This window comes from Acomys minous (genome assembly GCF_964271855.1).
Source record: "Acomys minous genome assembly, chromosome: 9".
Classification (NCBI taxonomy): Eukaryota; Metazoa; Chordata; class Mammalia; order Rodentia; family Muridae; genus Acomys; species Acomys minous.
Genome location: NC_140490.1, coordinates 7,165,242 through 7,181,685, shown reverse-complemented (window position 1 = coordinate 7,181,685; position 16,444 = coordinate 7,165,242). Strand labels below are relative to the sequence as shown.

General features: G+C 44.2%; 1 protein-coding gene across 2 annotated transcripts in view; it reads right to left on the bottom strand.

Moving 5' to 3' along the window:
- The window catches only part of ECD (ecdysoneless cell cycle regulator), a 32,447-nt gene that overhangs the window by 6,422 nt on the left and 9,581 nt on the right, over nucleotides 1-16,444 (bottom strand). For both annotated transcript variants that reach the window (XM_084794952.1, XM_084794953.1), the window contains exons 4-12: nucleotides 15,543-15,630; nucleotides 15,277-15,455; nucleotides 14,065-14,257; nucleotides 13,450-13,578; nucleotides 10,304-10,432; nucleotides 6,780-6,865; nucleotides 3,054-3,160; nucleotides 2,785-2,968; nucleotides 759-826 (exon numbers count right to left, since the gene is read on the bottom strand). In XM_084794952.1, coding sequence (XP_084651078.1) covers nucleotides 759-826; nucleotides 2,785-2,968; nucleotides 3,054-3,160; nucleotides 6,780-6,865; nucleotides 10,304-10,432; nucleotides 13,450-13,578; nucleotides 14,065-14,257; nucleotides 15,277-15,455; nucleotides 15,543-15,630 — 1,163 coding nt within the window. The remainder of the gene's footprint in view (nucleotides 1-758; nucleotides 827-2,784; nucleotides 2,969-3,053; nucleotides 3,161-6,779; nucleotides 6,866-10,303; nucleotides 10,433-13,449; nucleotides 13,579-14,064; nucleotides 14,258-15,276; nucleotides 15,456-15,542; nucleotides 15,631-16,444) is intronic.

The window sequence follows — 16,444 nt, the reverse complement described above, 5'->3', positions numbered from 1 at the left end:
AAAGAAGAAGAAAGCTGATTATTAATTTTTTCAATAAGGTGAGAAAAAAATGTGCTTTTATTTTATTTTACATTTGCTTGCTTACTAGGAAGAGTTAATATCTTCAAATATTTACTGATTACTCTCCAGTACACAGCCCAGTCATACCCCTGTGTTTTTGTTTTGTGTGTGTATGCATGTGTGCACAGGTGTGTGTTCTAGTGTGTCTGCATGTGTACAAGCACATGTGGAGGCTGGAAGTTGCTATCAGGTGTCTTCTACCACTCTTGACCTTTTATTTTGACACAGAATCTCCCCGCTGAACCTGGAGCTCGCCGGCAGGCTCCAGGGACCAGCCTATCCATTTCTGTCCCTACACACTGGAGTTGGAGGCCAGTCCATCTGTGCTTGGCTCTCTGTGAGCGCCAGGAGCTCAACTCATGCTCCCATGCAGCAGGCACCTTACTAACTGAGCCGTCTCCCCAGCTCTGTGTTGTTTATTTTCGGATTGATTTCTAAAACAGAAAGTCTGAAAGAAAAAACAAAAATGTAACATAGGAGCCACATTAAAACCCTTTCAAAAGCATAGCCAGCAAGCAGCCAGCTGGTCAAACACAAAGTAGGCTGCTTCTGTAACTTGACTCAACAGCGCAGTGATTTATGGTTTAACACAACTCGAAACCATCAAGAGAAAGCAGTATTTTGGCTCATAAATGATCTGATGTCCCAGTGCTCTGTCAACAGTTTGAAAAAAAATTAAACACCACACTGTAACTCACCTAAAATCTTATCAAAATAATTCAGAAAAGAATCTGCATCAAAAGTGATTGGAGCTTCCGAAGTGTCTCTGAAAAATCAAAGGGGAAAGGGCACGGAGTTTAGCCTGACCACAGTCTCGGAGGCATTTCCTAAGATGGTGCTAGCTTAGAGAAACTACCAGAAACGTCCAAGAAAGGAACAGCAATGGAAATTGTAGGGTTTTTTGTTTTTTGGGTTTTGGTTTTGGTTTTGGTTTTTTGTGACAGGGTTTCTCTGTGTAGCCCTGGCTGTCCTGGACTCACTTTGTAAACCAGGCTGGCCTCGAACTCACAGCAATCCGCCTGCCTCTGTCTCCTGAGTGCTGGGATTAAAGGTGTGCGCCACCACGTCCGGCTGGAAATTGTAGTTTAACTAAATAAAAACTCCTTGTACTTTATCAGCCTTGAGTGGCAACAGAAATACAAAAATCTGGTGACAAAAAAGTAAAAATTATACCTTGTTTACATACATTCAAGGATATTCATTTGTTGACCTGTCTGTCCTTTACTCCCTACAAGATACATAGGAAGAGAAATGATTTATCTGAGTTCATTTACCTAACACGCATTCTTACAGGACCCCAAGTTATGCCTTTAACCCCAGCACTTGGGATGTGTAGTCAGGAGGACCATGATTTCATATGATTTTAAGGCAAGAAAAAAGCAGTAACAAAAATCAAAGCTTATCAAAATTGATAAAATTGTACCTTCCCTTATTCTTTCCTTCCTAACAAACAATGAGCATTAACTGGAATCTCTTCTTACAGTTCAGGAATATTGACTCTGACACAGGGTCACTGGGCTGGAGAAGGAGCTCATCAGGATGCACTTGTTAGTGTGCACAGACAGCTGTGGCCCATGGCCTACAGCCTCTGGCCCATGGCCTACAGCCTCTGGATCAATGGCCTACAGCCTGTGGCCCATGACTACAGCCTCTGGGTCAATGGCCTACAGCCTGTGGCCCATGACTACAGCCTCTGGGTCAATGGCCTACAGCCTGTGGCCCATGACTACAGCCTCTGGGTCAATGGCCTACAGCCTCTGGGTCAATGGCCTACAGCCTCTGGCCCATGGCCTACAGCCTCTGGGTCAATGGCCTACAGCCTCTGGGTCAATAGCCTACAGCCTCTGGCCCATGACCTACAGCCTCTGGTCAATTGCCTACAGCCTCTGGGCCAATGGCCTACAGCCTCTGGGTCGATCCCATTACCACCAAAAAAGAAAAGAAGAGAGACACTTGCTGTACAGGTAGAAATTCTATCCACCTTTTTCCTAGTTACTTGCCACAAACAACTTCACAGTTGTGATGAGTTCCTTTAATCCCTCTCTTTGAGTTTTAAGAATCCAAGCTGCTTGTGGGGAAGGAGATCAGAAGCCTGAGCCTGCTGACAGCTGCATGCTACAGAGTCTACAGGTTCCGAATTAGAGTCTAAAGAAGCTGGGCATGGGAGCTTCATATCTTTAATACCAGCACTCTCGAGGCAGAGGCAGGCAGATAGCCGTAATTTCAAGGCTAGCCTAGTCTACATAGTGAGTTCCAGGATAGCCAGGGCTATGCAGAAAGACCACTCTCAAAAAAACTAAGTAACAAAAGAGAGTTACGTGGAAGTGCCATGGTTCTGGGTGATGGCTTTAAATCCTTTGAGTTGTCTGTCTTTCTTCGGGAATTACAAAGGCTACTTAAAGGTATAACTCTATCCAGCACCAAAAGAAGAAGCAAAGCAGCACAAGAAAATTGCTCAAAAATAAAAACAACAATCACACACATACAAGAAGAAAAGAAAAAATGGGGAGAAAAGCGAAATCAAAACAATGCCAAGTGTGGTGGCATGTGGCTATTTGCTCAGAAGGCCGAGACAGAGACCTTAAGCCCAGGAGTTAGCAACCAGGGCAACACAGTAAGACTCTTATCTCAAACGAAACAGGACAGAAGTGGAAACACATTCTCCACTGATGACGATGACTTTGACTTCTGTGCCACTGGGCGCTTCTGCTGTGACACGCTCACCTGGGCAGCTCTGCCCCCTTATGGGTTGACACTTTGGAGAGGAAGGCCTTCATGCTGTCTGAGACCTGCGCTACATCATAGCTCTCCTCCTCCTGCTGGGGACTGGGATGAGACTCTTTTCTGCCCGCAGTGTCTTGCAGCAGCTGGTCCAGTTGGTCTGGTGAGAGGTCTAACCACTGGTCATCTGAGAGAGAAAGCAGATATGCCACGTCACAGGAGAGGCTCCCGCCTACCCCGAAAGGCAGTCTAGTGCTGACCTTCTCCCTCACCATCCTCAGGAGGAAGATCAGCTGCTTCTTTCTTGAGTGCTTCCATATCAAATGGCAGTGTCTGTAACACGGTTAAGATTTCTTCACCTGGGCTCATAGCAAGTGAACTATAAAAAAATGAAAGACAAAATCACTTCTTTATGATGATGACATGACTTACTATCTACACTAAATACCTCAACTATTTAGATGAAGTAAATTTAATAAACAGTGAGTACTTTGAAAAATCACCCGAGTAATAAATTATCCCTACCCCATGTTACACAAACCTTACTGGGCAAGAATAAAGAATAAATGCAAAACACAGGTATGGTGGTGCATGCCTGTAACAGCGCCATTGTAAAAGCAGAGGCAGGAGGATCAGGACTTCAAAACCAGTCACAACTATGCAACAGGTTTGAGGCCAACCAGGGCAAAAAAGATACTGAAAACCAACCAAGACAAAACCCTAAAAATATCTTTTTTATGACAAAATATAGTCATTTGAGAACAGCATATACTGAAAAGACAACAATAGGGCAATTAATTACTTTTATTGGGCTGCGGACAAGTTTTCTTTGTAAGAAGAGATATGGCCTGAACCATGGCTCAGAGGGCAAAAGGTACCTGCTACCGAACCTGCTGCCGCTGTGTGGTCCTCAGGAGCCAGAGGAAGGCGGAAACTGACTCCTGCAAACTGTCTTCTGACTCTCACAAGTACACTGTGGCTGGCAGTGCACCCAGAGCATTCACAATCCACTCTGTTTTGTTTTTTGTTTTTTTGTTTGTTTTCCTTCTGAGACAGGGTTTCTCTTGTAGTCCTGGCTTTGTAGACCAGGCTGGCCTTGAACTCACAGAAATCCCCCTGCTTCTGCCTCCAGAGTGCTGGATTTAAAGGCATGCGACACCACACCCAGCTTACTCTGTATTTTTTTTTTAAGATTTATTTATTTATTATTTATACAGTATTCTGCTTGCAGGCCCAAAGAGGGCACCAGATCTCATTGTAGATGGTTGTGAGCCACCATGTGGTTACTGGATTAAACTTGGGACCTTTGGAAGAACAGACAGTGATCTTAACCTCTGAGCCATCTCTCCAGCCCTCACTCTGTATTTTTTAAGTACATCATCAAGTATATGAGTTAATACACATTTTACTTAAATTAACCATTCTGCAGTGGATATACACTTTAAAATACCATGTTGTACACAAAACACATGCATACTTTTATCTGAAAAAAAAAAAAACTACAATTCACTTATCCATTTTGGATGGATACTTCAGGTACCTGCAAATTTTCATTATTATATTATCCCATAATTTTTAAGAGATGTGAGAATAGGATGACCAGAGATATATTTTCCTGGCTATAATGGTTGAATTGAAAGGAAACAGCCACCAGAGGTTGGCAACTGAGTTTAGGTATGGACACAGTTGTGGTGTGGTGGGCAGAAAGGAAGAGTGCAGGACACAGATAATGGTAAACAGAAGCTACAGACTGGACCAAGGACAGTGAGGATGACAGTGGTGCTAGAAAAAGATTATGAAACTAGCTGGCAGGGCAGCACTGCCTGGAAAGTAGAGGTAGGAAATCAGGAGTTTAAGCTTAACCTCAGCTACATAATAAATTAAGGACTAGCCTGGGCTATACAAGACCCTGTCTCAATACAGAGACAAAAAGTCAAAAACCCCTGTTAGAAAGCTCTAGCTGGGTATGGTGGTTCTGGAGGCAGAGGCAAACAGATCTCTGTGAGTTCAAGGCCAGCGTGGTTAACACAGAGAAACCTTGTCTCAAAAAAAAACCAAAAGAAAGCTAGCTCTAAGGACTGGAGAGACTGGTGGCTCTGGTTAAGAACACTTAACTCTTGCAGAGCATCCAGGTTTGTTTCCCAGTACTCACAGGTTAGTTCACAATCATTGCTAACTCCAGTTCCAGGGATCTGATGCCCTCTCCTGACCTGAGGATGCCAGGAACGAACATGGTACACATACACACAGGCAAAATACTACAGACATAAAGTGAAATAAATCTAAATAAAAGAAAACAGAAGATGTCTAAGCTCTGGGATTCAAGAACAGGTCTAGAGGAAGAACCTGGCTTATAATAAGAGGCCAGGCATGGTGGCTCACGTTCTTATTTCCAGAACTTGGGAGGAGGAGGCAAAAGGAAAAAGAACATGAGGCCAGCCTGGGCTACATAGTGAGACTCTAGGGCCAGCCTGGGCTACATAGTGAAACTCTGAGGCCAGCCTGGGCTACACAGTGAGACTCTGAGGCCAGCCTGGGCTACATAGTGAGACTCTGACTCAAATTTTCAAAAGACCAAAGCAAAGCAAATCAAAATGAGACTGCAGAAAAATTCTGGTGGTTTTGTTTCTTGAGTCAAGGTTTCTCTTCATGGGTGAGGTTTGCCTACAAATTATGGAGCACAGCTAGGCTCAAACTCACACAATGATCCCCCTGATTCAGCCTCCTGCGTGCTAGCGTTACACTAGTGAACCACCTCACCTAGCTTAAAATATTACATGTTTAAGCAGTGTGTATATTTTCTTCAGAAACAAAAACAGTTGTGTGCCTTACAGTTCCTCAGATATTGTGTTATAAAGAGCTGCAGGGGAGTGCAGTGATGGCTCAAAGGGGTTGCGCTTCCAGAGGACCTGGGTTCAGTTCCCAGCACCCACACGGTGGCTCTCAACTGTCTGTGACCTAGCTCCAGAGGATCTAATACCAGCTCTGGCTTCCTTAGGGAATGAGGCATCATGTGGGCTCAAACATACATACAGGTAAAACTCATACATAAAAGCAATAAAATTATTAAAACCAATTGTACTTGCCAGGCAGTGGTGGCCAGGCCTTTAATCCCACCACTTGGGAGGCAGACAGGCGGATCTCTGAGTCTGAGGCCAGCCTAGTCTACAGAGTGAGTTCCACAGAAAAGAAACCCTGTCTCAAAAAACAAAACATTGTACTCATAGAAAAATGAATAAATAAAATTATGAACAAGTATCTATAACATAGATACAAATGGTAAAAATCTCTACAAAGCAATAAATCAAAATAATAGTGGTCAACTTTGGTATAAGTATTTTCTTTCAGCCAGGTGGCGCGTGCCTTTAATGCCAGCACTAAGGAGGCAGAAGCAGGTGGATCTCTGTGAGTTCAAGGCCAGCCTTGTATACAAAGAGAGTCTAGGACAGCCAGGGCTACACAGAGAAACCCTGTTTCAAAGAAAAAAGAAAAAGTCCTTACATTCTTCTTTATTTGTTCTAGAGTATCTATGTTATTTTCATAACAATAACAACAATCTTATTTATGACAGGCAAGACACCCATGGAAGCCTGATGACCCGAGTTAGATCCCAGCATCCACAGAGGACAACTTTGAAAGTTGTCCTCTAAGGCCAGGTGCAGTGGTGCATGCCTTTAAGGCCAGGACTCGGGAGGCAGAAGCAAATAGATCACTGTGAGTTTGAGGCCAGCCTGGTCTACACAGAGAAACCCTATCTCGGAAAAACAAAACAAAACAAAACAAAAGAAAAAGAAAACTGTCCTCTACGTACACACACACACACACACACACACACACACACACACACACACACACACACACGCCATGGCATGCCCGTGTCTGGATTCATAACACATTACATGTACCTACAGCCATGATAGTTTTTAAAAAATATATTATCCAAAAAGAAGTGCCCAGACACCACCCTGTCTTACTGCGGGAGGCCCTAGCTATCATACCTTTCTGGCCGGTGTACGGAGAGCTGGAAATAGTTCTTCGCCATTTCCAGTCTTTCCTGGTACTGAGCAGAGCCTTCCATCAGTCCCTGAAAGCACAACAGTGGCCATGAGAACAGGACTTAAACACCCACTAGTGAGTTCCAAAGAAGTGAGACATTCAGGAACCCAGAGGCCGCGCCTGACTTGTGTTTTGTCATTAATTTATCTGGTGGACTCCAGTTTCTTCAAAGAAAGTAAGGGACAAGGCTGGATGCATTCTTAGTTCTTTTGTTTTCCTTTTCTTTCCTTGAGACAAGGGCTCATTCTGCAGCCTGGATGCCTGGAATCCACTACGCAGAACAGGTCAGCTTTGGAGTCGCAGATTTTGAACGCATCTGGTGGGATTAAGGGCTGTGCCCCAACACTTAACATTTTAGCATTCAGAGACTCTTTCCTGTCTGGAAGGTGTCCTATCCATTTTTATTTATTTATAATTGACTGTTTAGTAACTAACTTCTAAAACGAGACCCAGAAACTCTGCCAAACAGGACGAGAAGTGTAGCCTAATCCCACAATAATTCTCACTTTTCCTATCTGCACACCTTACAGGAGTACCATTCCCACTACCATGTGCCTTTAGAGACAGACCACCTCTCCCAAGCCTTTCACATTGTCACACATTCCTTATAATCTCCCCACAGGCTTATCTACACCGTGGTGTTTCTCATGAAAGATGATCCAAAATCAAAGTTCCCAGTGAAACTTCCCATAGTTTTTGGAACACAATCTCACATCTTTTCCTCTGTGTTACTAGGTTCACCCCATAGCCTTGCACAGACTACGTAAGTCCTCCACCACAGGGCTACACTCCCAGCCCAATTTTAGTATTATTTGGAACTGGCCTTATAAGTAGCCCAACTGGCCTTGAAATAGCTACATGATCAGGCAGGCCTTGAATTTAGAATTTCCTGTCTAAGCCTCCCATTTGCTGGAATTACAAGTGTATACACACCTGGCTTCAAATTATGTTTCATTAGCACTTTAGTTCCATATAGTAATGGGTTTCATGACGTTTAATACATATATGCAATGCATTTTGATCAGTCTCACCCTTATTATACTCTCAAATTACTTTCATTTAAAGGCCTATCAATGACAACACTAGCAGCAGTGTATTGGGCGTTCGCTTTAAATTCTCTTCATTACTGTGCTTGTACCGTGTTACATTCACTGCCTGTGAAGTCTAGTTCTTTGAGACAAGGCTGGCCTGGAACTCATTATGCAGATGAACATGACTTTGAACTCCTGCCCTTCCTCTCTCCACTTCCCAAGTGCCAGGGTTAGAGGCATGAGCCACCACACTCAGCTTTGAAGATAAATATTTTCAGAGAAATGTACTAATCATCTTATTGTGATTTGTCTTTCCTCCTCCTTTATTTCTGTTTTGTTTTCTTGTTTGTTTGGGTCAGGGTCTTGCTATGTAGTTTTGGTGGCCTGGAACTTGCACTGGTTCCCATGTCTCTGTCTCCTGAGTGCTAGGATCAGAGTCATGTGCCACCACACCTGCCTTGTAGTTTTTTAAATTGCTTGAGAATTTCATACATTTATAAAGGTGCTTTGATCAAGTCCACCACCACCTTTTCATGCCCCTTCAGTTCCTCTCCTGTCTCCTCCACCATATGCCCTCCCAATTTCCTATGTTTGTTTTTAAACCCACTGAGACCACTTCATGCTGCTGGGGGGGCGGGGCTGGGGTATAGGACCACGTACTGATCATGAGTAGCTCTCAGGGGCCCTATCCTTCAGGAAAAGTGGCCAACTCTCTCCCAGCAGCCAGCATCTGTCCTCAGAGGGGTAAGACTTTGTGCCCACTTCCCTCTTCCATGCTAGGATTCGGTCTGGCTTGGTGTTGCATAAGCCACCGCTGCTGTCTGGCTTGGTGTTACATATGTCACCACTGCTGCCTGGCTTGGTGTTGCATATGTCACCACTGCTGCCTGGCTTGGTGCTGCATATGTCACCGCTGCTGCCTGGCTTGGTGTTGCATAAGTCACCGCTGCTGCCTGGCTTGGTGTTGCATATGTCACCGCTGCTGCCTGGCTTGGTGCTGCATATGTCACCGCTGCTGCCTGGCTTGGTGTTGCATATGTCACCGCTGCTGCCAGGCTTGGTGCTGCATATGTCACCGCTGCTGCCTGGCTTGGTGTTGCATTTGTCACCGCTGCTGCCTGGCTTGGTGTTGCATATGTCACTGCTGCTGCCAGGCTTGGTGTTGCATATGTCACCGCTGCTGCCTGGCTTGGTGTTGCATATGTCACCGCTGCTGCCTGGCTTGGTGTTGCATATGTCACCGCTGCTGCCTGGCTTGGTGTTGCATATGTCACTGCTGCTGCCTGGCTTGGTGTTGCATATGTCACTGCTGCTGCCTGGCTTGGTGTTGCATATGTCACTGCTGCTGCCTGGCTTAGTCTTACATGCTGACACTGCTGCACCTGGAGACAGTTCTGCTGTGCTCTCCTGTCTCTGCTTCTCACCATCTTTTGAGACTCTCCCTGAGCCTTGGGAGGGTAAGTGTGATACAGGAGTCGCACACAGGGATGAGCACTCTGTACTCACTGGTTCTATGCACACCAGCTGTGGTTTGTAGTTTTTTAAGATTCTTATCCTTGTTAGTTTTCCTGTCTAATATCTTCCTGTTTTCTTTTTCAGTTTTATAAGTTGTTCATCAGATACAAGTAATACGTTTTGTCACTTGACAATTCTAATTTTATTTTAACACACGGTAAGTACTCACTGCTTACCGTGATGCCCTGAATTCAACCTCAGGGATCCACATGGGAAACTGATTCTCATAATAAGCTGTCCTCTGACTTCAACATACATGCCCCCTCAACAAAGCAGGGTATGGTGGCCCTTCAGCATTTGGGAGGTAGAGGCAGGAGGATCTCCTTGAATTCAAGGCCAGCCTGGTCTAGATAGCAAGCTCCAGGACAGCCAAGGCTACACAGAGAAACCCTGTCTCGAAAAACAAAACCAAAATAAAACCTTCCCAAACAAGAACAAAAAATTTAAAAATCATCCTCTGGTATCATAAATATTCAATAAATACTCCCTCATGGCCTGCTTTCCGTCCTGCATATCACCGAGGTGTCCTTCTATTTGAGCCTCTGTATTTTTCTCTGGGTTGCAGACTTTAAAATTAAACACTACAGAAGCTGGGGAGATGGCCGTGGACAAAGGTCTTGCTGTGTAGACTTGGGTTTGACTTCCCAGCACCCACATTCGAACAACAGCAGCAACAACAACAAGCAAACAACAACAGTGTGACAGTGCAGACCTCTGGCCCAGAGCTAGAAGGGACAGGAAGGGTCCTGTAAGCTCCCTGACAGCCAGGAGAGCCACCTGGGAAGCTCCAGGTTAGTGAGAGGAAGGCACCATCCACCATCTCTGGCCTCCACACATGAGAACACACGTAATACACACTCGTGCACATGCACACAAGCACTCACGCATTCACAAGAAGAAACAAGTACCACAAGTCCCACCTTAAAGTAATCATTCCTTTTCAGACTTTCAAGGAAGCTGGCCCAGTGTGGTGACGCAGTCACAATGGGTTTCTTGGAGTCAGAAAAATGTGGGCTACATTTGGAGCACAAAATCTCAAATCCATGAGCCTAGATAAGAGAGACAGAATTTTTATTATATTACTCTAGTGTTTTCTTTTTTCTCTATCATCTTATATTAATTTCTTCTCGTTCAGCCCCAATCAAGAACCAGGTGACCAGATACAAGGGCCATGAATACCCAGAGCACTTTTTGGTTTTGTGATTTTTCACAGGTCTCACTCTGTAGCCCTGGGAAGCCCAGAATTCAGAGATCCACCTGCCTCTGCCTCCTGGGTACTGGGATCAAGGCATATGCCACAATGCCCAGCTTCACTCAGAACATGTTTTTTAATAATATTTATTTATTCATTTATTATGTACACAGTGCTCTGCCTGCATGTACAACTGCAGGCCAGAAGAGGACATCAGGTCTCATTATAGATGGCTGTGAGGCACCATGTGGTTGCTGGGAACTGAACTCTGGACCTCTGGAAAAGCAGTCAGTGCCCTTAACCTCTAAGCCATCTCTCCAGCCCCTCAGAACGCTTTTTACTGAGCTGGCGAGATGGCTCAGTGGACAGAGGTGCTCGCCACCCAGCCTGGACCTGTGTTCAGTCCCTGAGCTGGCAAGATGGCTCAGTGGATGAAAATGCTTGCCACCCAGCCTGGACCTGTGTTCAATCCCCAGAACCCACATGATAGAAGAGAACCAGCTCCTAAAAGTCGTCTCTGACCCCCGCTATGCACCGTGGCAGGATCCCCAACCCTGCCATGCACACAAAATAAACAAATAATGTAACAAAATGTGAAGGTAAGAAGGCTGAGCACATTCTCAGACACAGGAAAGAAGAGAATATCATCTTAAGAACCTTTAGTTAAAAAAATCACGAGACACTGGGCTTGGGCAGAGGCAGCCCGGTCTATGAAAGCGTGTCCAGGACAGCCAGGGCAACACAGAGAAACCCTGTCTTGAAAAACCAAAAAGAAAACAAGCAAACCACGAGACTAATACGGCACACTAGCTCAAACGGTATTACCACTTCCAACATTGCCCCTCAGAAGGGGCCTGTGCACTCAGGCAGATTTCACGACACTCTTCCACTCCGCCCCCTCTGTCACACTACTCTGCATGTAACTACATGTTGTGGAGAGAATTTCCCATGAGCACACACTTGTCAGACAGGCTGTAATTCACCTATTCTCTCCCTGAAGACTTGGCGTTTCCTAAGCCATCAGCATTACAGACGACGCTCCCGAGTATACATCTATGTGGTTTTGTACCTGAAAATACACTTCTAGAAGTGAAACTAAACAGCAGAACGGCCAGGGCAATGTCAGTGCTGATGGAGAGTGACACACTGTCCTCCACAGGGACTGAATCGTCTCATGCTTCTTTCTGCTTTCTTTTAGTGTTTCAAGACAAGGTCTCACTCTGTAGCCCAGGCTGTCCTAGAACTCAAGAGATCCTCTGGCCTCTGCCTCCTGAGTGCTGGGATTAAAGGCCTGCATCATCACCGCTCGGCATATTAGAGTATCTTTTTCCTTTATATATTCTTAAAAATTCTTACCAACTCAGTATATATTCTAATACATTTTTATACTTGCCAATCTAGTGGTGGAAACCATTATTTTATAGCTTTAAATTATATTTTCTGAAGCTGGGCGTGGTGGCGCACGCCTTTAATCCCAGCACTTGTGAGGCAGAGGCAGGCAGACAGATCGCTGTGAGTTCAAGGCCAGCCTGGTCTACGAAGTGAGTCCAGGACAGCCAAGGCTAATATAGAGAGGCCCTGTCTCGAAAAACAAAACAAAACAAAAATGTAGTTTCTGAGAATGATCTGCTCAGCTTCTAAAATTAATTAGTAATATTTTCTCTAGGAACATCTAATGTTCCTTCTCCAGATTTTCAGGAATCTTTTGAGTTTGACATTTTTATTTTCCATACAGAATTTCTCTTCTTCCGTTTACTGTTGTGTTTGAGACAGTTTTGCTTTCTGTCCTCCAGGCTGTGTTCTGACTCCTGGATTCTAGCTGGGGCCACAGATGTACACTGTGCTGGGCTAGAAACCTTTACAAGATCAAACTAATGACTCTTTCATTGCTTATGGTTGAAAGGCATACTTTATTTATTTATTTATTTTTTATTTTATTTATTTTTTTTTTTTTTGGTTTTTCGAGACAGGGTCTCTCTGTGGAGCCTTGGCTGTCCTGGACTCGCTTTGTAGACCAGGCTGGCCTCGAACTCACAGCGATCCGCCTGCCTCTGCCTCCCGAGTGCTGGGATTAAAGGCGTGCGCCACCACGCCCGGCTTTTTTTTTTTTTTTTTTGAGTTTCACCTTTTATATTTTATTATTTAGCCCAAGTGGAATTTATTTCGCTCAAAGTGTGAAGGGACTGACTCTCAGAGGACTTCATTATTTACTGACTAATTCACTTGAGGCTCTGATGAAATCAGGAATTCTACTGCACTGTCACATAAGCACGACATAATTTCTAGAGTTCCTGTGCTACATCATTCCTCATCTCAGGTGGAAAAGACAAGCAAAAAAGAAAAAAACAAAAACAAAAAACAAAACCAAAAAAAAACCAAGCACAGTGGTTGGTACAATTGAAATGTTGATGAATAGCAGGATATTGTTGCCTATAAAGATTTGAATCAATTTACATTGCTATCATTAATGTTCAAGTGTATCTTTCTTTAATATTTCATCTTATTTCATGTATGTATGTAGTGTGTGTGTGTGTGTGTGTGTGTATGTATGTAGTGTGTGTGTGTGGGTGTGGGTGCAGATGGGCGTGTACATATGAAGGCAGGTACTCATAGAGGCCTGAAGCCTGGATGTGCCCTGGATCTGGAATTACAGGTTGTTGTGATGTGAATGTTGGCAATCAAACTCGGGTTCTCTGTAAAGGCAGTGTGTACTTTTAGCCACTGAGCCGTTTCTCCTGCCCTTAAAGCTCTTTCATATTAGAGAAAGGAAGGAAGAAAGGAAGGGAAGAAAGAGAAAGAAGAAAAGAAAAATAGAGGGAGGCAGGGAGGGAGGGGCAAAAAAGTAAGGTAGGTAGTTTTCTTGTTCAACATTACCAACTTCATGCCCAGGTCACAGGCTCGGTACTGGGGATGTGATGGAGGTGGGAGCCTGTATCCACTTCGCCGATCTGGCACAAACCTCTGCTGCACCAGCTGTGCGTACAGACATTTAGTGAAAGTGACCTGGGCATTGGGATACAAAATATGTGAGTCTTTTCTTGAAATCGAGTTTTGAATACCACTTCACAGCTAAATCTAACAACAGTCCAGTCAAGGGCTTCGTGCTCACACAGGCACAGCGGGTGCAGAGAAGCAGCCTGCTCACGCCCTGCTTGTTTTCAGAAACAGCCAGAGATACATATCCACACACTGAAGTTTACCCTGCTGCCCACTGCTGACCTGTCTCTAGTGAACTATTATTAATTACATTATGGCAACCTAGGAGGGCTAGAAGATAATAATCTTAAGAGATGAAATGTTTCATTGTTAAGAAGGAAATAATTACAGAAGTAGGAAAAATGGTCACAAGTAGGTAGGGCATGAGCTACAAAGTGAGGAGTCTCTTAACACCCCCACGCTTGGGTACGAAGGAAAGGATTTGTGCATTACCTTTCTAAGCGAACTATTGAAATTATAAGAGAAACTAAGTGCTCAAGAAAGATATCTTACAGATGCCATTATTCGTGTTTCCGGCAAAAATGTCTTGAAAATTCGACAGGCTCGTAGGTCAATGGGGTCCCGCAGGTAGAAGGCCTGGACTGCTGCGGACACCAGTCTGGGTCGTTGTTTGAGCACAGCCACGATGCCGGCTGGAAGAAAGCAGTGGGCTCGATGAAGAGAGGCTTCAGTTTTTTCTGGGTACCTATGAGAGGTAGCACAATGCTTTCATTTTATATGTAAATATCAAAAGGTTTTTTTTGTTTTGTTTTGTTTTGTTTTTTGTCTTTCAGGGTCTCACTGGCTACTCCTGGCTGGTCTGGAACTTGCCTTGTCGACCAGGCTGGCCTGGAACTCACAGAGATCCTCCTGCTCTGCCTCCCAACTGCTGAGACTAAAGGTGTGAGCTAGCACATTCAGCTTCAAAAGAATTTTAGTATCATTAAGACAGTACGCTGAACTAAAGTGCTACTAGGACTTTCCTTCTCTTCAAAATGAAGCCTAAAGGGTTCCACAGAGGCCAATGGATCATATGGCAGCTCTAGGACCGAAAGCAACAAAACAAAAAGCAAACGTATTACATTGTCTTCTTTAGGTTTTCATCTTTTAAATATCTCAATTTTTACTCTATTTATTATTTTATGTGTATGAGTGTTTTGCCTATATGTATGTCTGTGCACCACATGTGTGCCTGGTGCTCCCTGAGGCCTGAAGAGGGTGCTGGATTCCGAGGGCTGCAGTTAAAGGCTGTTGTGAGTGGCTGGCCAGAGGAGGGCTGGGAATTGAACTCAGGTCTTTGGAAGAGCAGCCAGTGTGTTTAACCATGAAGCCATCTCTCTAGCCCCAATCTCAAATTTTCACAGATGATACTTTGCTATCACAAAAGAATAAGAAAAGAAAAACGACATCTAAGCCAAGCACAGTGACACACTCCTAGAGTCACAACTGTTCAGGATGGTGAGGGAAGAGTTAGCTTGAGTGTAGGGGTTAAAAGCCAGCCTGGGCAACACAGCAAGGCCCTATCTCAATCACTCAATCAACCAACCAGTCTGCTTTCTCAATGTAAATTCCATAAATTTAACTGTCAATGTCATGAACATCAACACCAATAAAATGTAGATGAGCATTTGTCTAGGTGGAAGGCATGCTATATGCAAATAAAAACCTGTGCTGCACTGAACCAAACTGTTCCTCGGCTAAGAGTATCGGTGTTCCCCTTCTTACCCGCGGATGCGCCTGTCCACAGCGGCGCGTATAGATTCTGAAGCTAAAACAGCTCCTGGGTGTGCTGAGATTATACTCAAAGCTTGCTGGGTGGTTGGGGGTGCCGTGGGTAACCAGGATATCCTTTCAGATTTCCTTGGCACAGGGATGATGCACAGCTCCCCTTGATGGAAGAACACCTGCAAAATGGCACATCTCAGTCTCTCCATGGGCTCTGGGAAGCCTAGGTACACAGGATCTCTACTCTCTAAGCCCGGTGCACTTACCCTGTTGGCACTATTATCAGGATCCAACCACTTAGGGAGAAAGTCAGCCGCTTCTATTAACAAGAACTCACCATCATTGTCTTCAATCCTAAAGAAAGAGAAGACCCAATTTCACATCCACAGAGCACAAAACAGCTTTAGTCAGATACATTTTCCCTTTGTCTCAGAAAAATCTTAAGTATGTACTATGTACAGATTGTCAAAAAAATTTGCAAAACTAACATATAGGGTTGGGAAACGTCTCTGCAGTTAAGAGCATGTACTGCGTTTGCAGAGGACCCAGGCTTGGTTCCTAGCACCCGCAGCAGGCAGTTCACAATGCCTGTCAATCCAGCTCCAGGGCATCTAATGATCCGGTGCCCACAACCTCCCCCAACACACGCATAATTAAAAACAATAAAAATAAATCTTAAAAAAATCCAGTAAACGCATATAGGAAGCTTTAAGATTGTAAAGAGATTAAGAAGAGAAAATCAAAGTGCTGTATTAGACAGAAATATAAAAATACATAGGTACTATAAAGTGGCAAACGTGGTTGGGGGGATCACTTATAGGAGAAATTAGAAGCCTAATTTCACAAAGTACAAAGTGTTATTGTTGTACAAAGTGCTACTTGGATCTACAAAGGGTTTTGATTGTTTGTTTGTTTGTCTCATCTATTTTTAATTTTTGAGTGACATCATCACATGATTTAAAAAAATTTTTTTAATGTATAAAGTTAGACTGGGAGCTGGAGAGATGGCTCAGCGGTTAATAGCACTGACTGCTCTTCCAAACGACCCGGGTTCATTCCCAGCACCCACATGGCGGCTCACAACTGCCTGTAACTCCAAGATCTGACATCCTCACACAGACATACATGCAAACTAAACATCAATGCACATATAATAAAAATAAATAAC